The sequence below is a fragment of the Pagrus pagrus genome, assembly GCF_965226575.1.
Source record: "Pagrus pagrus genome assembly, chromosome: 7".
In the NCBI taxonomy this organism is placed as follows: domain Eukaryota; kingdom Metazoa; phylum Chordata; class Actinopteri; order Spariformes; family Sparidae; genus Pagrus; species Pagrus pagrus.
Genome location: NC_140191.1, coordinates 13748897 through 13769512, shown reverse-complemented (window position 1 = coordinate 13769512; position 20616 = coordinate 13748897). Strand labels below are relative to the sequence as shown.

The 20616-nt window shown below is 42.2% G+C and overlaps 2 protein-coding genes across 4 annotated transcripts; both read left to right on the top strand.

Moving 5' to 3' along the window:
- setdb1b (SET domain bifurcated histone lysine methyltransferase 1b) lies at positions 1 to 11349 on the top strand. Of its 3 annotated transcripts, none has more exons than XM_084356502.1 (25): positions 1 to 123; positions 1955 to 2158; positions 2366 to 2532; positions 2643 to 2686; positions 3049 to 3175; positions 3268 to 3438; positions 3537 to 3738; positions 3867 to 3940; positions 4030 to 4220; positions 5257 to 5386; positions 6124 to 6352; positions 6548 to 6661; positions 6764 to 7061; positions 7208 to 7469; positions 8226 to 8316; positions 8408 to 8524; positions 8668 to 8837; positions 8947 to 9171; positions 9311 to 9481; positions 9765 to 9895; positions 10103 to 10122; positions 10250 to 10368; positions 10490 to 10746; positions 10834 to 10922; positions 10998 to 11349. In XM_084356502.1, exons 1-25 carry the CDS (start codon positions 107 to 109, stop codon positions 11113 to 11115), a joined length of 3738 nt encoding a protein of 1245 aa, XP_084212628.1. In that variant the 5' UTR covers positions 1 to 106; the 3' UTR covers positions 11116 to 11349. The 3 variants fall into 3 exon arrangements, with proteins under 3 accessions (XP_084212628.1, XP_084212626.1, XP_084212627.1); XM_084356500.1 differs by having other exon boundaries at positions 8947 to 9189; XM_084356501.1 differs by lacking the exon at positions 1 to 123 and adding an exon at positions 186 to 300 and having other exon boundaries at positions 8947 to 9189.
- Positions 11350 to 12124: 775 nt separating this feature from the next.
- On the top strand, positions 12125 to 20459 carry LOC311259688 (meiotic recombination protein REC8 homolog). The gene is made up of 17 exons (XM_084356974.1): positions 12125 to 12187; positions 13490 to 13558; positions 13634 to 13776; positions 13868 to 13943; positions 14045 to 14165; positions 14270 to 14360; positions 15160 to 15227; positions 15316 to 15394; positions 15491 to 15614; positions 15698 to 15875; positions 16487 to 16691; positions 17958 to 18142; positions 18250 to 18295; positions 18545 to 18629; positions 19038 to 19127; positions 19239 to 19348; positions 19703 to 20459. Exons 1-17 carry the CDS (start codon positions 12132 to 12134, stop codon positions 19804 to 19806), a joined length of 1830 nt encoding a protein of 609 aa, XP_084213100.1. The 5' UTR covers positions 12125 to 12131; the 3' UTR covers positions 19807 to 20459.
- Positions 20460 to 20616: the final 157 nt, after the last annotated feature.

The window sequence follows — 20616 nt, the reverse complement described above, 5'->3', positions numbered from 1 at the left end:
ACACCGCCCACTCCGGATACCCTGGAATGCAAAGCACGCGCCCCTTGTTGTTGCTTGCTAGCTGGTAGCATTAGCTAGCCAGCATTTACATTTACGAACAGACAGGATGGAGAGCAGCGACGGGTGAGTGCAGGGTGCTGTCTCTAAATGCAGCCGGCGTCAGATTTGTGTTTGAGGACAGCTCCGGAGGACACGGGGTCGTCTGTGCTCCTCACACCTGCAGCAGTCAGTCAGCAGACGAGACGTTCTCCATGCTAATGCTAGGCTAACGAGCTAGCCTGCTCTCACTTGCACCAAAGCGTCAGTTTGTTGTCTTTCAGCTGAATGTGTGACTTTAAAGTATCAATGAAGTGATGGTTGGATAGTTTAACAGTTACTGTCTGCAGGGAATAAAAGAGGAAGTTATCCAGATAAAGTTAATTCAACGGGATAGTGTCCCTTATGCTAAAGAGCATTAGCAGGTTAACGTTACTCTATTCCCACTGCTTTAATACTGCGTTTAGAAATGCTTATTGTTATGTTTGCGGTATATATTAGCTGTGTGCCACATCAGCACCATCTTAGCATATTTTCTCAATGATTTCTTTGGTTGCACCGTTAACTTCAACCATCAGCCTCTGCGTCTCTGTCTGCTAGACACAAAACAAACAAAGGCAACGTCAACATGTCACAGTCAGTAGTTTGTGCTCATGTGTCACCCTGTTTAATGTGCAAGGTTTTAACTGCATCTCACATCCACAGTGGATGATCTCAAGTCTGCACTGCACACACCGATGCTTGAAACAGTGATTCAGTGCCTCCATGTGCAGTATCATCACACAGATGAGTCAGCATCACTAGCTCTCTGCTGCACTGGAAACATGCACTGCAGATATGTTTGTTTCCTGTTAGCAAGTGACATACACTGACAGATATCAGTATGCATTTGTCAGGAGTCTTTGCAAACATGCAAATGCAAACAGGTCAGTCTTGTCAGCAGGGTTCATCATCATCACCATCATCATCATCATGGTGTACCTATAAAAAGAGTTCATTTTTTTATTCTCATTAATAAGGATATGTTTTGATATTGCCATATATAAAAACCTAGCAGTGGGACAAAATATTGATACTGAAAAACATCATGTTCTCTAGTTAGATGATTATTAATTCACTGCTGCTTAATATCAATATTTTGATTAAAACATACAGGTGCTCTGACAATTTACATTAGGTTTACAGAAGTGTACACCACAAGGAGTCATGAAGTGGTGACTCCGGTAAGTGAAGCACATCTAAAACAATTTAGTGAGGCATTATTTAAACCTTTCTTTAAACATTTTTCAAGTGGCAACTGACAGTGCGGCCTTTTGCCAGTTTATGGCTATTTTACTTCAGACAACAACATTGAATGTTGTCGCAAGTGGACATGAACAAGTTATAATGTGTGTGATAAAAAGGTGTGTTTTTTTATTAATTGTTCATCTCATTTTATGTCTAATTCCTGCACTTTTTAGGCTTATTTTGTACTCTTCATTCAGAGAGATACTGTTACATATGTAAGATAATTGTATTGCAATGTATTGATGATCACAGAATCACTGTAGCGTGATACTATCACTATCGTGGATGCGTATTGTGAATCATATCATACCATGACTTAATTTGTGAGTGCGACCCCATCACAATGTGGCAGTTAGTATACTAAATCAAATATGCTGACTTGTGATGAAATGAATGAATGACATACTTCCTTAATGTTGCTAATCTGACACCAGAGTGACCTGCTGGTTGCAACAAATACAACTACAGAATAACAATGAAAATGTCACTTCCACAGCTGGCCAAATACAGGCTCTAAAAGTACTTTAAGTAAATTATTTATGAGTGAGACGTTGCAGATTCAAGCTTAGATGACTAAATTTGGTGTTTACATGTTTCATTGTTTCAATGCTTTGTGTTTTGTTCTCCTCAGAATGGAGGTAGATGGCTGGGACCCCGGTCTGGAGGAAGAGCTTGGCATTTCTCTGGACGAGCTGAGGAAGTGGATTGAGGAGGCCGTGGAGAAGAGCGAGATCGTGCAGAAGAAAAAGGCTCAGCTGACAGAGCTCAAGCAATGGGTGGAGCAGAAAGAAGAAGAAGAGGCAAAGACGGAGAAGCTTCTCAACGATGCCAACCAGTAAGTATCACACAACCTTTTCCTGAAGTCTTTTGCTTACAGGGGAAAAACTCAAATTGTAGTCAAAAGTGTTGTGGATAAAGAAACTGTATTAAATGGGATTGGAGACATCATGGCCGACCCACAGGATGGGATCAGTGTGTCTCTAGTTGTACAGTACTTGTTTGGGTCTGACAGGCTCACACTTTTCTCCCCACTCTTCCTCAGGTCCATACTCGAGTGTGAGAAACTGGTGAAGGCAACATACCACAGGAACGGTCTTGTTTACCGCGAGAGCAGCTCAGAGGATGAGGGAGGCGGAGGAGGCTTGCTGTCCTCTGAGGTCATTGAGATAGACGATGACGACGATGATGATGTCATCGCTGTTGGCTGTTGTGAGTCACACTACTTCCTTACGAGAAGTTACCATTTGTTGATACTATGACGTGATAACAGTCGGTTTATTAAAATATTTTCTTCTCTTCGCTTCTGTACAATGTTTCAGTGGTTCCTCCGAAGAAGCCTGTCGCTCTTGGCAAAGATCCAGTGGTGAGAACAAAGAAAAGCTTCATTATTTGATCTCTATTTACATTTCATTGATAAATGTTTGTTGTGGTCTGAGCTGGAGGGAGTTGGGAGGGAGTAAGCCCACTTAGTAGCATCCAAGAGTTCATCCATGAAGGGCAGTTGCTGTCTGATTTCACAATGGTGGAGAGTTTGTAGAAAAATAAAAAATCCCCACAAAACAAAAAGCAGCCTACTGCCCCGTCTAAAAACACACTTAAGAAATTTGAAATATGAACTAAGGCTCGAAAAGAGCTCTTCCAGGCTTTATATTGTCCTGTCCAGCTAAATTAACAGCTGCTTTCTGAGACAGACTTGTGGAAATACTTACAAGGAGGGTTTTCCAGGTAAAAGAGGCCTCTGCAGCTATCCAGAAAACCTCCCAGCAGGTGCAGAAGTTGGTCCACATGGTCAGCAAGCCTTCACCTGGTGCTCCTTTGCTACGATCTCCAGCACAGCCTCCATCCCAGTCAGGTGAGCATGTATACTTTACTTTAGTGAACATCATACCGTCAGAGTATTTTATATTTGAGACTAAAGTTGTGTGTGGCCTTTCTACCATCCAGGTATTCAGGGTTCAGTGCCGGCAGTGTTTGTATCCCAGGTTCCATCTCAGTCCATGACCCAGCCAAACCCAAACATGAAAGAAGATGAGCTCAGAGTCGGGATGAACATTCTGGGAAAGAAACGCACCAAGACCTGGCACAGAGGCGCCCTGGTTGCTATCAGCCCTGTCGGTGTGTTACCAGATCATTCAGTCTTCCTTTAGGTTATTGATTTTATGTATTCTGTGCTTGATTTTTCCTGATCGGCTGTCACACCCCTTGTCATTCAGGAAACGGTGTATTCAAGTATAAAGTGAAGTTTGATAAAGGAAAGAGTCTGCTGTCTGGAAATCACGTGGCTTTCGACTATAACCCAACCCTGGAGATTCTCTATGTCGGGGCTCGTGTAGTCGCCAAGTACAAGGACGGCAACCTGGTGTGGCTCTACGCTGGAATAGTAGCGGAGATGCCCAACAACAAGAACCGTATGAGGTAAAGCTAGATCAATAAAGTGAAAGAATGGATATTGATTGCATGTCCTCGTACATTAAATATTTCTAATATATCTACAACAAGTGAACAGATCAGCTCTAGTTAATATCTTTTGTTGTATGTTTCAGGTTTTTGATCTTCTTTGATGATGGCTATGCTTCATATGTGACACTACCTGAGCTCTTCCCAGTTTGTCGTCCACGTAAGTGCTAATTTTCTTGTAAACGCCAAAAATCAGTTGTAAATCATATAAATTAGTCAATAAAAGCGTGAGATTATTCGTTTCCACAGTAAAGCGTACCTGGGAGGACATAGAGGATGCATCGTGCCGAGACTTCATCGAGGAGTACATCACTGCCTATCCCAGCAGGCCGATGGTGCTCCTAAAGGTTGGACAGATCATCAAGACAGAGTGGGAGGGAACCTGGTGGAAGAGCAAAGTGGAGGAGGTGGATGGAAGCTTGGTCAAGATCCTCTTTCTGGTATGTTGGCATAAAAAAAACAAATATAATTCACTTAGTTTGACAGCTGTCAGAAAGGAGTTTAAACAAATGTGCTGGATAATAATTGATTCATCATAGAACTAATTCTTTAATCGAATAATTATTCCAGCTGCACATGTATATGCTTAGTTTATCCATCCATTGTCTTCCGGTTGTCTGGGGGTGGGTTGTGGTAGCAGCAGACTAAGCAGGGTTTTCATGATGTCCCTTTCCCGAGCCGTGCTTCACAGCTCCTCCTGGGGGATCCTGAGGCGTTCCCAGGCCAGATGAGATATGTAATCTCTCTCACCAAGTGTTTGGTCTGCCCCAGAGGTTTCCTCCCAGTTGGTCGTGCCCAGGAGGCATCCCTTTTCAATTGTAGTTGAGTAGAGATAGAAAGTTGAATGAAAAGTAAATAGCTGCTTTTAACCACTGCACAAAAGGAAAGTGTTATTCATGATAAAGAAAAATGGTAAGGAGAATATTCTGAAGGCTTAATATCAATATGAGAGGACTGCCTTGAACATACTTATGAGAAGCTGTAGCATGCTCTTTTTTAAGAATATGTAATTAAAATACAGGTGGACGAATAAACAGCCGATTTAACGTTATTTAAACGCTGTTTAGTGGACTAGACATATACCGAATTAAACAGAGCTGTTTCCCAAAGTAAAATAAATCTTACAACGTGTTTTTCAGTGCATTTACTTGAGAACACCAGAGAGAAATATTAAATTGAGCGTTTGTTGAATGGAGTTTGTGTGACGCCGTCTTCACGTGAGATGACGGTTAACGGTTAGAGGGCTGTTCTGAAATCCGACAGCTGGCAGCAAACATTCCCCAAAACAAGATATTTCATCTACAACAAACAAACAAACATCGTGTTGTTTATTAAAGTAGCATAATCTATGGTTAGCATTCAAAAGTGTACCCCCAGTTACATGTTAAAATGCTTATTGCCAAACTGGCAACCATTACTGTGGAGCCCTGAGTACAGCAGTTGAAGATTGAACTTGTGTTGTTTTGTGTTGACCAGGATGATAAAAGGAGTGAGTGGATCTATAGAGGCTCCACCAGGCTGGAGCCAATGTTCAACCTGAAGATGACCACCGCCAACACTGCAGAGAAGAAGCTGGCTGGACAGCAGAGGACACGACCTAACATGGGTAACATACACACTCACATGCATGTAGCCTTCACAAAAAGTTTTCGATCCTGTCTTAAGAGATTTGTTTTAAATTTTGTCCTGGTGTCAAAATAATAATAATAATAATAATAATAATAATAATAATAATAATAATAATAATAATAATATAGCACCTTTAAAAACAGAGTTTACAAAGGGCTTTGACAAACAAGCAAAGGCAGGAAACTCAGGAAGACAATATTACAGAATAAGCACTCAACAGTTCCTAACACAAGGAAGCCGAGTCTATGGTGAGTCAGAACGAGAAAGCACAACAGAAAATGTTAAGAACACAAAAAGTTTATATGATTAATTACAAGTAAAAGGAATAAAAGCGATGAAACGGGCAGAATTACAGAAAATGAAAGAATAAAATCAATAAAGGACGACAAGAAGAAGACATCACATCAAAGGAATTAAGAACAGACAAAAAGTTTATGGGCAGTAAAAAGAATAAAGGACATTAAATGGATTAAAGATAACAAATAAAAGCTGTAATGGATGGTAAGAAAAAAGACATCGCAAGGGAGGAATTAAAAACAGACTAAGAGCATTAAAGGGAATAAAAAATGGAATGATGAAAAATCAGTTTAAAGAGGGTGACTTCACATGAAAGCAAGTCTATTAAAGTGGGTTTTAAGAAGTGATTTAAAGACCCTGTTTTATCCACTATGATTATAAAAAATGTCACTTCTTCCTGTCATTTTCAACCTACAGGAGCATTGAGGAGTAAAGGTCCAGTCGTTCAATACACCAGTGACGGACATGTAGGAGCCTCTCCCGTCAAAACGCCGCAGGCCTCACCCAGTCAGCCTTCACCGCCAACACAACATCCACAGCGTCCACAGCCCCAACAGCCCCAACAAACCCCTCAGCCTCTGCAGCCTCTGCAGCCACTGCAGCCACTGCAGGCTCTGCAGCCTCTGCAGCCCCCACAGCGTGTTGAGTAAGTGTGTTGAACTTCTAGCACCAATGCTTCCACATGAGTCATAGAGATTTTTCCCATTAAACACGTTACATATTAGTTAGATGGGTTGTTAATATTACATTAGAATAAATTGATTGATGGAGTGTTAAACTTCAACGATTTGAGAGGAGACTTTTGATGGTGACTGATTTTTCTCTCCTCGCTGTCTTCAAGCAATAAACATCAGATGGCAAAGAAGAGTACTTCTCCGTTTGTCCCTGGGGTGGGAGGCACTCATGCCTCCAAAATCATGCAGTCTCTTCCCTCCAGTCCCAGCACCCTCTCTAGGTGAGCCCAATTTACTATATGGTTGAATAAGTTGTGACACTGAAAAAAATAATTAAAGTGATTTTTAAACTGGTCTTTTCCTTTTTTTCTGTCAATCCATAGCGGAAGAATGTTGACTGCCCCAAATACTGTTACACCCACTTTCACGCAGCCGTTTCAGAGACCGCCTCTGGTCACCGTCCCCCCTCCTATCACCCACGCGATGGCCACCATCCCACATCAGCCTGCTTACCGTGCCCCGACGGACCGCATCTTTTACCTGGCACACACCTGTCAGCCCGCCTGTCTGAATCGAGTCCGGCCTGCTAAATCAGACATGCACCGAGGAAAGAACCCCCTTCTCACACCTTTACTGTACGATTTCAGACGCATGACGGGAAGACGCAAAGTCAACCGCAAGGTATATTCATAGTTGAATTGAGAAGTGGATAATGAAGCACTCAGCCAGTTTCTCCCTAACCTGAAATAGAAACTTTTCTTTTTTTGTCCCTCCTTGCTGTCAAACTGAATCGTAAAACTCTTGTCTTCTGCATGTCCACCCCTCAGATGTCCTTCCATGTGATCTACAAGGCTCCGTGTGGGCTTTGCCTGCGTAACATGGCAGAGATCCAGCACTACCTCTTCCAGACGCGCTGTGACTTTATATTCTTAGAGATGTTCTGCCTGGACCCCTACGTGCTCGTGGACCGGCCCTTCCAGCCACAGAGGCCATACTATTACATTCCTGACATCACTGGGGGAAAGGAGGACATCCCACTCTCCTGCGTCAACGAGATCGATTCCACCCCGCCTCCTAAAGTAGCTTACAGTAAGAATTACAATGAGAAAGCAACAAAAGAGAGATTGATTTCGGTTCACTCTATTTTCTGCGCCGGAAATGCAGTGAACTCATCAGACTACATCCGGTAGACATTAAACGTGTTTGAAAAAGTTTTAATCGATCATTTGAATTAGACACATCGTTTTTCCCGGAGCTGATAATGGAGAGATGGATGGAAAAGTAACCTACGGTCTTTACTTCAACACACGTTAGCAGGTCTTGATGGGTTTTTTGCCAGTGAAAGGGGTATTTGTTGCACACACACAGGTTGGACGGCAAAGTTGACAGAGCTGCTTCAATGCTTAGCATATTAGCTGGGCTCACTGTATTGTTAATTCTTTAAGTGGACTGATATTGTGTAGTGTACTCTTGGCATTAGTTTGCTCTCGAGTGGGTAGGTGGATACAGGAAGTTTGTACACATGGATACTTCACACAAAGGACTTTGTTACAGTGGGACTGGAAAAAAACGTGTCCATGACTTCAATATAATTTATGTTTGATTCCCTTGTTTCTTCCCTTTTCTTAAATTGTTATTTTTTTGTCTTGATTTGAGTTGTCAGAGAGCTATTTTTGCAAGTCCTTAGCTTCCCACTTCACCTGCAGGGGTTATGTGCAAAGCGTAATAAAATTATAATGAGCTATCACAGCTGCTATTTGCTCCCCCACCTTCGTTGAAAGATCCCTGTGTGATAAGTCGTTGCAGAGAGACTAACTGATCCTCCTCTCCTCTTCTCCCTTCAAGGTAAAGAACGTATTCCTGAAGATGGAGTATACATCAACACCAGTTCAGACTTCCTGGTTGGATGTGAATGCACTGACGGCTGTCGAGATAAGTGAGTAAAGTTGCTCACCCATGACCCACCATTTTTCATATTACTCCCACTGGTGATATTCTGAACACGTGTCTTTGTGTCTTTATTACAGGTCCAAATGCTCTTGCCACCAGCTGACCCTTCAGGCTACAGGTTGTACACCGGGGGCACAGATCAACCCAAATGCTGGATTTTTACACAAACGATTAGAGGAGTGCCTCCCCACAGGGTCAGACATCGTACTCGCACTACTACAGAAAGACTAACTCACTTTCAGCCCTCATAACCTCATAAGTAGATGATTACTGTTGAATATAAAAGCTAATTTGTCTTGTCTTAGATACTATTATCTGCCTGCTCTCTCTCTCTCAGGATCTACGAATGTAATAAGCGGTGCAAATGCTGTGCTCAGATGTGCACCAACCGGCTGGTGCAGCACGGCCTGCAGGTTCGTCTCCAGCTCTTCAAGACCCAGAACAAAGGCTGGGGTATCCGCTGTCTGGATGACGTGGCCAAGGGCTCTTTTGTCTGCATCTATGCTGGTGAGGAAAGGGAACAAACTGAGACATCTTCTTCAATTTATTCACAATAGAAAGACGGATGACTTGATTTTTCTCTCTTCTTTTTCTAACCTTTTTTCCGCTTTAACAGGTAAAATCTTGACGGACGACTTTGCTGACAAAGAAGGTCTAGAGATGGGCGATGAGTATTTCGCTAATCTGGACCACATAGAGAGTGTGGAGAACTTCAAGGAGGGCTATGAGAGTGAGGCTCACTGTTCAGACAGCGAGGGGAGCGGCGTGGACGTCTCCAGGATTAAAATCCAACCATCCGCTTTGGTGTCTTCTAACCCTGTTGGGCGACCGCCTAAGAAGGGTGAGTCCAACTCAAAAGGTGAGAGATAAACATTGTCCCTAATAGATTGATGTGTTTGTGCTCTTGACCCCAGCTGACATTTTACAATCCTCCTTCTTCACATGATTTTCCATGGGTTTTTTTGTCTTTCTTGCCACAGCCCGAAGTCCAAGCTCATCTGACGACAGCAATGACGACGATGACAAGGATTCAAAGAGCGAGGATGAAAGTGACAGTTCAGACGACACGTTTGTGAAGGACAACTACTACACGTCCAGCTCCGTGTGGAGGAGTTACACCACACGTGGTCAGGTCAAGGTCAACAAGGAAGGTGAGCTGGTGGCCTCTTCAGGAGCTCTCTCTGCTATTCAAACAATCATTTATAGATTAATTGATAAGGAACATAATTGTTCCTTGCATCTCTGATCTGAAATCTGTTGAGTGAGTGCCAAAGTGCCAAATTTGGTGACTTTTAGGGTAAGTTGAAGCTTATATCTTGGCATTTTAGTGTATTTAGTATATCTTCATAGCTCTTATTGTTGGGAAAATTCTTCAGCGTTTTCCTGCTGTGAGGCCAGTGTCTTTTCACACACCCTCTCCCCTTCCTGCCACAGGGAGTCAAGACAGTAAAGATGGATTGAGTGCATCAGCCAAAGGAACGGATGACGAGAAGCCACCGTCCATGCCAGAGGAGACGGGGAAAAGCAAAGTGGCTTCCTGGCTAACCAGCCAGGGCCTGAAGAAGGTCAGTGCAGAGGAGATAAAGGAAGAATAATGTTTCACAGCCTTTTTAAAATGATTGAAGTGTCTCACACAGAGCTAAAAACATAATACTCATCAGAACTCTCATCTTAGGTACATTATTTTTTGTAAGAAGATAGATTGTAAAATGTGGCTCTTATTTTCTCGTCTTGTACAATGATGGAATTTTTTTTTCTGTTTTCCATCACAGGAATCCGGAGACTGCAAGAGGTGTGTTGGACTTATTGATTTTAAGCATATTTCATTTACCAACAATTCTGCAACTCAGGGATGAATAATATCACCTTAGGTTAGATATCTGATAAGATTAATTTGGGGTTTTTGTTTTTGTTTTCAGTCAAGTGAAATCAGAAACGGGAAAGAAGCAGGATGTGATGACTCTCTCTGACAGTGATGATGTTCAGACCATCAGCTCTGGATCTGACGACAACAAGGAGAAAGAAAAAGTCATCCCGGGTAACGAGAGGCGATGCTTGAATCTACACCACACTGATAGTGCACCTTATTTGGATTTTGCAGTTTTCACTCTTCATTCTTTTCTTTCTTGCTTCCTCCTGTTGCTGCTGTTCTGGCTCAGGTGTGACTAAGAAGCAAGTGGCAGTGAAATCAACTCGAGGCATCGCCCTGAAGGGCAGCCATGGGATGATGGTAAAAACAGGTGCACCTGGAGGCGGAGGAGGGCCGGGAGGCCAGGGAGGAAAAACAGGACATCAGGGGCCGACTGGAGGAGGAGGGGAAAACGCTCCCAAAAACACCCGCCTGTTCTTTGACGGCGAGGAGTCCTGCTACATCATCGATGCCAAGTTGGAAGGAAACCTTGGACGTTACCTCAATGTAAGTGTAATCTAAAGGATCTCAGTTCAGGTCACTTAAATTCAGTCTCTTTAATTTCATCATCTCTGTGTCCTCTCTGTCTTACAGCACAGCTGTAGTCCAAACCTTTTCGTCCAGAATGTGTTTGTGGACACACATGACTTACGGTTTCCCTGGGTGGCGTTCTTTGCCAGCAAGTGAGTTTTGAGACAGATTTTAAGTTTGTTGCAGGTTCTGTGGTGTTTGTAGTCCTAACTTGTGTCCTCGTGCAGGCGAATCCGGGCCGGCACAGAGCTGACCTGGGACTACAACTATGAGGTGGGCAGTGTGGAAGGGAAGGTGCTGCTCTGCTGCTGTGGATCCACCGAGTGCAGAGGAAGGCTGTTGTGATCTGCAGCCATCATGGACTTCATTCCCTCTGCTGTATCTGTAGGAATCTTAGAAAAGCCCTTTCAATACTGTAACTCCACCGTGTTTTGTGTTGTTTGTTTTTTAAGTTGAATATGAATTTTATTGCAGCTGTTTTGTTGCCTTTATTTTATATGACCATGTTCCCTGATTTGTCTCATTCTATCCATCACGTCTTTACATCTGAATAAAAACAGTTTTCTTTAATGAATCAAAGCTCCTGCATCTTTTCTTTTATGAAACATGAGATAGATGTCAATGGTTCAGTTTCTGGGTGAACTAGTTTAATTATTTCTGGAAAGATTGTGATAAAAAACCCAATAAATGAAAAACTTACTGTCAAATAGCAAATGTAGTGGCAGAAGTTACTTTCACTAATGTATCATTTTGTCATAAAAAAAATCCCTCAGTATTCAACCTGTACAAACATTTTGTATCCTAATCCAGATGTTTTATGAGTCTTGGTAAAATGATATAATTTATTTCATAATTATGGGATAAAACATCAAAATTATGAAATGGAAAGAGACAAAAGCTCAAAATGATGATTAATTGTCGAAATTATGAGACAGTTGAATTTTTGTGATTAAAATGTCAACATTTATTTCACAATTTCAACATTTTATCTGAATTTCGTCTTTTTTATCTCATAATTATGACTTCTTAACACATAATTGTGACTTACCATGGGAATATTTTGTTTATTTTCATCAAGCTTAGTTCTCTTTTAATGTTTTTAACTAACTAAAAAGTATTGCATTTAAGCCTGCAGGTAGTTGGTAGTAACAAATGGGTGATTATTAGTGATGCATTTACGTGTAAATGGGACATTAGAGCACTTTACTGCTGCTCTGACCAATCAGCTCGCCCCAAACAGAAACAATCGGACCGACGCTGATTGATCTTCTGGTGCAGACACTCCTCTCTGATGTAGACTGATAACTTCATTTATCAGCCTTCACCAACTATTTTATTGATTATCACGAAGAATTGCTGACATGTTTTACTACCCGACCGTTTTAAAGCGTCATACAGGATGTTTCTCTACCATCTGGTGAGTAATAATCTGGAGCTGTACGCTTTATATTCCTCTGGTTTTTTTGTCTGTTAGCAGACACTTGGATTGGGTGGAGGCAGCTGTAGCACGACATGAAAATACTCCAGAAAAAAAAACCTGCGTTCACAATTTTACTTCAGTTGATGTCATAATCAAAAGTTTTATCAGCAAAGTAGACCTACAACATGAAAACTAATTGTACACATTTAATACGCTGTTGGATGCTTTAATTTACTGTAAAACGATAACATGCTCATTGGATGTTCTTATAATATACACCTGCTAAATTACTAGCATCTACAGCTATCACATAACATGGAGTTAAAATAAATATAAGAATATTTTCCTCAAATGAAGAATCAAATTAAAATAGGCTCAAGAAAATTACCCCAGTATTTTATGTAAGGGCTGTACCTGAATAAATGTACTTAGTTACTCTCCACGCTGGGTATTAATTGTATTATTAGCTGATTATTAATAAGATCTCTCTAACTTGATTGTGTGTCTTTTTGATTATGAGGTTTTTTAGACCTGCTTAAAGACTCTGCTGGTTTGTTATCTGGAAGATGAAACACCTTCGTTATAAAATAACGCTGCTTAGCTGCTTAAACTGAGTTTAATGTCTCAACCTTCCTTTATTCTCAGGGGACAGGACATTTCAGTAAATCACCCGATAAGTGGACAAACACAATATTTAATGCAAAGACTGTCAGGAATTTGAGCCAGCTCTCTGCTTTTAAAACCTAGATTCCAGCTTCTCCACCATATGATCCAGACACACTTTTGTTGGGCCCAGAGTGCAGGTGCATCCGTGGCAAAGAAAACAAATATCTGGCAACATGTACACTGTAGGCTAAACAACACGCCAGAGTGTTTGAAGTCCGCTTAAGAAGTCAACAGCTTTGAAGCTGAGGTCAAAGGTCACATGAGGACAAAAAAAGAGAGGACAGGTGCAGGTGGGTTTGGAGTATTTGATGTGTTTCTTCATTTCCCCAATTCAAATTTGGCAGTGACCAAAATTAAGCAGTGATAGAATGTAACTAAGTACATTTTTTAGTACTTTTGTACTTGTGTAAAGCCCAGATGGTATCATTTCATTTCAGACAGGTTTAGGCAACTTTTTGCACTGGTTTCACTGGTGCATTTTATACATACATTTATATATTTTATACATTTTAATTTAATTGCTTGCAAAGCTACCAATAACCATTTTTTAGATAACTTAAAACCCATTATACTTTTATACCCTGATGAGTAAAACGTGAAGAAGCCTTCATCAACGCCCTGTGTCTGTTTCAGGCTTGTTGCTACAAAAGGCATCAGAGTTCCACGCCGGGATTTCCTAAAAGTCAACGTCAAAAGCACCTGGTAAGAAATTATATCAGTTTTATCACCTATTGGGCCGAACTGTGTCCAGTTACGATAAATCTAATGCCCGTACAGTGATGACATCATGGACTACGTGCTGGAGCAGGTCCCTGCGCCTCGGCCCGGTCTGCCACAACCTCGCTTCTCCCTCTACCTCTCCTCCCAGCTCCAGTATGGCGTCGTCGTCGTCTACCACCGACAGTGTGCCATTCTCCTGGGTAAAAAAAAATAATCCAGTAAATTATTAACACTTTTGAGGAAAGAGATGCTGAGACAAATGTGTTTGTTCTTGACCTCGTGTCCTTCCAGAGGAACTTCAGTCCGTTGTGGGCCAGCTGGCGAAACAGAAGACGTCACAGAAAACTGATATCGACGACCAAAGCAGGTGAGAACAGCTGCTCGATGCAGCCGCTCACACATTTGTCTGAACTTACAAACACAGAACAACTCCCGTTTCTCGCTTCTTCGCCTCCGGTTTTCTCTCAGACAATCTCTGGACTTCCCTAATGCCCTGTCTCTCCTGGAGGAGACAGAAGGAGCTCCAGACCCTTTATTTGGGGTGATGTACATGAAGGATGCTATGCCCAGTCCAACTACACTGATACAGGTACCTAAATACACAAGTAAGGATAGATATGTAGTTAAGCTACAGCTGGATATACTCCAAACACGATAGAAATACATGTCTTCTGCCTGTTCTGTGTCTCTCAGATGACTCGAGAGTATTTGAGAGAAACGTCTCCTGAACATCCTGAACTGACCCGTCCAGCTGCTCCTGATGCTGCTGCTCCACTAGAAAGTGGTAGGATGACTTGATGCACTGTGATGACATAAAAGTGCTGAATACAGGTAGAGGCAGGATGAAAAGGAGGCGTCTTTTACAGGAATGGTTACTGAGGGATCACTATCAATTACCACATCGAGTAGGATACAAGTAGTTTAAGAGGTTTTGACCTTTTAATCAGGGAAAACACGCACGGCGACATGCAGAGCCTACATGTTGCCATGAAACGGTTTAACACAAATATAGCTCATAGTAAAAATACTTCCTGACCACAGGAAAAAAGAAAGGTTCATGCTGATAGAGATTTACTAATTCGACAGAAGAATGCTCACTCATGCTCTACCTACAAGCTTTTCCCATTAATTAGAGAGAGAGAGAGATAAACAGACGTCTGAAGAATCTTCATTCCAGTAGAGAAAAACACAAAAGACCTGTGCCAATTATCTGATGATCGACTTAAATTAAATATCATCTGTGCAGCTTTACAGAAAGACGTATACAGAAATGTACAGAGTGTCAGCTTGTGTGCGCAGGAATACCGACAGGTCACAGGAACAGAGAGCTCACATTGTGCAAATGGAGGCAGAGATACAGAGCAGCACATCCATGTGGCGGGGAGATGCTGCAGGTCAGGTCAGGGCGGACTGCCTTCAACAACATCCTCCTAATTGGCCGAGGCTGATGCAGCGGTGTCAGGAAGCGTGGCTGGGTTTCACTCAGCAGAAGAGTGCGCTTTAATTACGGCTTGATTAGCTGCGTCCTCCCCTGCTGGTTTCTGTGTGTAGCTGTTGAGATTGTGTGTTTTTTCCTCACACAGGTATCACAGCATCTCCAGACACCATCACTCTGCGAGAGACGGAGCCTGTCGCTCTCCCTGTTGCCGAGGTACAGCTGTCAAAAGAAGCTCGTACAAAGACGTTCGTATTTCTGATTTCCTCTGGCATCCATCTTCTCTTTTTCTTCTCTCTGCTAGTTTGAGGGTGTGGAGCTCATCGAGCAGCATCCAGAGACTATTGACTTCCTCTTGGCCCAAACTGATGACTTTACAGAAGGTGTGAGGCTTAACTAGGAGCTCCTTTCTCTTATGAGACAAAGGTGAAAAGGAAGTAGGAGTTGTGTTTCTTCTTCCTCTACCCTTTGTTAAACAGGGGATCTGGAGATACCGCAGGAAGACGTGACGCTCGGAGAGGAAGAGATGGAGATGGAAAGGGGCGGAGGAGAGGGAGAGCTGGTTAGAGACAGAACCAAAGAGCTCACAGGATCCACTACTGAGTAAATCATCCAGATGTACCTGAAAGCATCAGCACATGCACATCCACGCAAGCGCACACTGACTGTGTTTCTACCTGTGTCAGATTACAGCCCACCACTCTCTCCAGTGAAGACGCCATGTTGCTGCCGGAGGAAGAGCCAGGCCTGTCAGTGGAGAAGCCTGAACCCCCAACAGACCAGCTGACCCCCGTTTCTGTGCCCGTCCTCCCGTCACCACCATCTGCAGCAAAGGAACGCCAAAGACCGACTCTGGAGCCAGAGGTGCCAGCAGTGTTGCCCGATTGGTTTGATGTTTTCCAACCTAATAATTGCTCAAAATCCGCCCGTGCTGATTAAAAAAAAACACCCAAATATTGTCTAGAATAAACTATACAAATGAATTTATCAAAAATAGTAAGAAAAATCACAACACAACATCACAACAATTCAAGTGTTCAGGTCCACTAGAAGGCAGATTGGAGGCTCTGCCTTAAAAATTAAATAAAGGCCAGGAGTTTTACATTTTCATTACCTGTTAAGTCTGCAGTTATTAATTATTTATACATTATTATGAATTAGATTGCGGTCCAGTGGTTAAAGGTCTGTAGGTGGGCCTTTTCTGATAAATAAAAGAGTTAGGTATAAAGAAATGTAATAAATACCAGCAATAGGGATTGTTTCACAACCTGGCAACCCAAACATTCTTACTCTCAGGTTATATCTTATCTATAAAGCATTAAAAGGTGATTTTTTTTACCCATTAAAAACCCATTCGTTACAACTTATTAACCCAAAATGAAAGGTGCCTTTTTATAAAGTGTTATCCACACTACATTTGACAGCTGGAGGAAATTTCTAGTATGTTTACTTGACGCTACCTTAACCTCTCCCAGGATGTGTCTACTCCTGAGGTGAAGCCCAGGAGGAGGAGAGGGAAGAGGCAGTTGATCTTCTTCGACCCGGAGACGCAGATCCCCCAGGAGACGCTGCGGGAGCGGATCGACAACCCTCAGACTGAAACCGGACGTCTGCTTCTCCTGCCGTCTTCCTCTCACAGGATGCTCCCTGCTGCTGAGCTCCTCAACAACCCCTGCACCTGTCAGTAACACACCTGTAAACATCGCGTTGAAGTTGGGATGCTGAAAATGATGTGTCATCAAACTGCTAATGGTCCTTTTTCCCAGGAGACATTTTGACACGTCGCAGATGTGAATAATACAATTAATGAATTTCATTTAGCTGCTTCAGTTTTGATTGTTCCTGCTGGCTCACGGTAACATTGTCATGGCTTACTGGGGCACTGGAATAGAAATGAGGCCTCGTTAATGAGCCACACAGTCTTCTGAAGAGGTCTAATCAGGAAACATGAGTGAAAACACCTGTGTGGGTGGACTGTAGGTGTGTTCGGGCATCATGGTGTTTTCTCTGTGCAAAGAACAAACACAAAACTAATGATTATTTATGTTTGAAAGGTGCATTGTGTGATGATTCAAGGGCAGAAATGTAAAATAATATTCATAATTATGTTTTCATGAGTGTAGAATCACATTAGACTACGAATCATTGTGTTTTCATGACCTTAGAATGAGCCTTTTATATCGACAGAGAGAGCGGATCCTCTTCCACAGTGTCCGCCAAGTTGCACTGCCATGTTTCTACAGTAGCCCAGAGCGGACAAACCAAACACTGGCTCTAGAGAGGGCCTTTTGTGTTTTGGTGGCCGCCGTGTGGGAGGATTGGACGAGAGTTTCTTGGTTGCAACCACACGCCTGGATCCCACTGAATTATACACACTAGTCCTTTAATTGTGGGGCTCTACGTGAAGTATTTATCTAACCTGTAATCGATCATATGTATTTTATGTTAACGTGCTTAAATGCTCACAATGACAAGGTTAACCTGATGTTTGGCATGTTTGTTAACTGTGCTAGGATACTAGCATTTGCTAATTATCATGCCCGAACAGAATCTGCAGATTTCTTTATTTTTTTATTTTACAGTTGTCAGTGTTGATCCAGAATGAAAATCTGTAGAATTCAGCAGAATGTGTCATTACTTGTAAAGTGATAGATGATATTAATTTAAGATAACAAAGATTGTTTTTGAGCAAAAATATACAAACATGATACTTTTAAAGAACCTAAAATTAGACTACTTCTACTACAAAACTTCACCTGACTTTCCATCGACATGGGTTTGAGCAGATAATGACTGATTTATTATATCATTTATTATATACAGATATAAAATGTTAACCAACATCACCTTTACGTCAATTTTTCTCTGCATCTACTGCTATTTTGAAGGATGTGACTCAGATAACCTTTTTATAAATAAACCTCAAAGCTATTTTTTCCCCTGCAGTCTTGCCTGAAGAGGTGCAGTTTCTATGGAGACGGGCTGCGACCGTGACGCCTGTCTCAGGCTCGGACCTGCAGGTCGGGGAGCGAGGGACCGAGTCCACTGACTCTGAAAAGGAAAGAGAGATTGTTGAGGCAGCCGAGGCGGCCGAGAGAGAGGTGGAGAGACTCGAGTTCAGCTCAAAGGAGGTGTGGCAGCACGTTTGTTTATGTGGATGTCTGTGAAGCCGTTTCTTGCTGGGAGAAATATCACAAAATGAAAAACTATGAATGTGTGTGTCTGTGTGTGAATACAGATCCCCAGAGATGTGGCAGAATCTGAGATGATGACAGAGTTTTCAGGTAAACCTTGTGTAAAATCACACGATACTGCGCTGAGGAGGCTGGAGCAGCTCGTTTGTGTTTAACTGGGAGTGAAATTGTCGTCCTCAATGTGTTTCGCTGCAGCTGCGTTCAGCACGAGCTTAGGCGGTCTGTGTGGGGAGGCTGGGGTCAGAGGTCAGGGTTAGGCATGTATCACTTATGGCTAGGGGTTACGACAAGCCTCCGGGGAATGAATATAAGCCAGTGTCCTCTGATGTGTGCGTGCAGGCCATGGGTCACTGCCACTGGAGGGCTCCGATCAAAGGGAGGCGTCTCGAGAGATATCCCCCATGTTCACACCCGAGACAGAAAGGTACGTAACAAGCAACATTTTATTGACTGTAAACACGTCAAATTCTACAAATAGAGTAAACAGTAACCGATACAGGCGACTTCTTTGACACCCATGGGGGTAGTCACCAGACTCCTTAAAAAAAACCCGCAATTTTGTGAATTCATGAGTTCAGAGAGACTTTATAAACTTTGTGAAACGCTATCTTCAGCAAAGTCTTGACTATTTGTGTGTTTAATTTGGCAACCTTTATACATAAAGATATTTGTTTCTTTGTGTAATAAAGTTGTATCTGTTTGTTCTTCTGCTGTGTGTTTATATTTGCATGTAGAGCGGGGAACTGAGTTCTGATCACAAGTGCCAGTTGTGACAGGTGTAAAGCTGTCCACTTTTATATGTGTGTGTGTGCGTGTGTGTGTGTGTTGTCAGATCTCCTGTCTCCAGGTCTGTTTCCACACTGCAGGACATCCCAGAGGTGCTGGAGGAGTTGCTGGAAACGTCTGCAGCAGTGTCCCCTAGGTAATGACAGTGAACGCAACATCACTACTAGAAACTCAGAGCTGAGTAGTGCGGTTTGGAGATAACATCATGTGGACGTGTGTGTTTGTGTGTGTTTGTGTGTGTGTATAGGCTGCCACCGGAGTTGGCCGGACATGAAGGGACACCTGTGCTTTTTCAGTCTCTTCTGCCGCCAGAGGTCGACCGCAGAACTGTCAGCAACATTTTTCAGAGGCTCCTGGGTGAGGCTTCGGTTTCAGTCTTCATCGAATCATCTCATCACTCATGTCGAAATTGTGTTAATGTTGGAGGATCAACACCAGAGGAAGCTCTTTAATCAATATGTGGTGGTCTGTGAATTATGAGCTCTGACTGAGGAGCTACAGAGCTGAGGGACATTGTTGGCTATGAACTAATGATTCAGATGTCTCGCTTCATGTACAATAATTCATAGAAACAGAACTGAATATAGATAATTCAACCTATTTAGTTTTGTTCCTTATGTGCCGTTATCCTGACTTTTTCCCCCTTTATCTTTAAGTGTGGTTTCCATTACGAAGTGGATGTTTTAAGCTCAATGTCTGTCTCGTTTATAGAGAATTTATCGGCCAGGAAGTTACGCGTGGAGCAGGATGAGCCTTATGGCGACATATCGATATTACCTGGGCACGACTACGAAAAGGTGCAGCTGACATCATGACGTGTTCACGGTCACTCAAGTCCTCACGAGCCTCCAAAACAAACATCATTGTTCAGTCTGATAGATTATTTGGCTGTTTCTGATGTTTCCCGTGTTCAGTTTTAGAAGTCTGGGGCTGCAACTATTACTTTCACGGTCGATTAATCTGTTGATTACTTTCTCAATTAATCGATTAGTTGGTTGGTTTAGAAAATGACAGAAAATGGTGTAAAATGATGATCAGTGTTTCCCAGATGTCGTCTAATGTCTTCATACCACGAAATATTCACATTTAAGAAGCCTAAAGAGAGATTTTAGACGTTTTTTTTCATTAAAAAAACACTCAATTAATTGTTTATCAAATAGTCTGCAATTAATGTAATAGTTGACAACTAATTGTTTAATTGTTGCAGCTCTGTAGAAGCCAAATGTTTTGTTACTGATTGCCTCATAAGATTTGTTATTGGTTTGTCTTGTCGACCTGTTTGAGATTATTTACTGTTATTTACCTGTTTTATACGACTAAATGTCTTGTTTTACATAATTGTTCCCTTTTGCTACTGTGAACAAGTTTTATCAACTTAATGAGATTTCAGATGAACTTTTAACTGTTTTTATAGTTTGGATATATTTATAATGACATTCCCTCGTTTTCTTTTGCACTGAAATGAACAACAAAGCATGCCCCCCTCTGTTCAAGTCATGTCTCTTTGACCTACAAAATAAAAGCTTGATCAGAGCCGTGTCAGTTATTCCTGTAAAGGAAACACGCGCTGTATATTGAAAGGTATGTGTGGCGTGCAGAGCAGGACAGGTGTGGCAAAACTTATT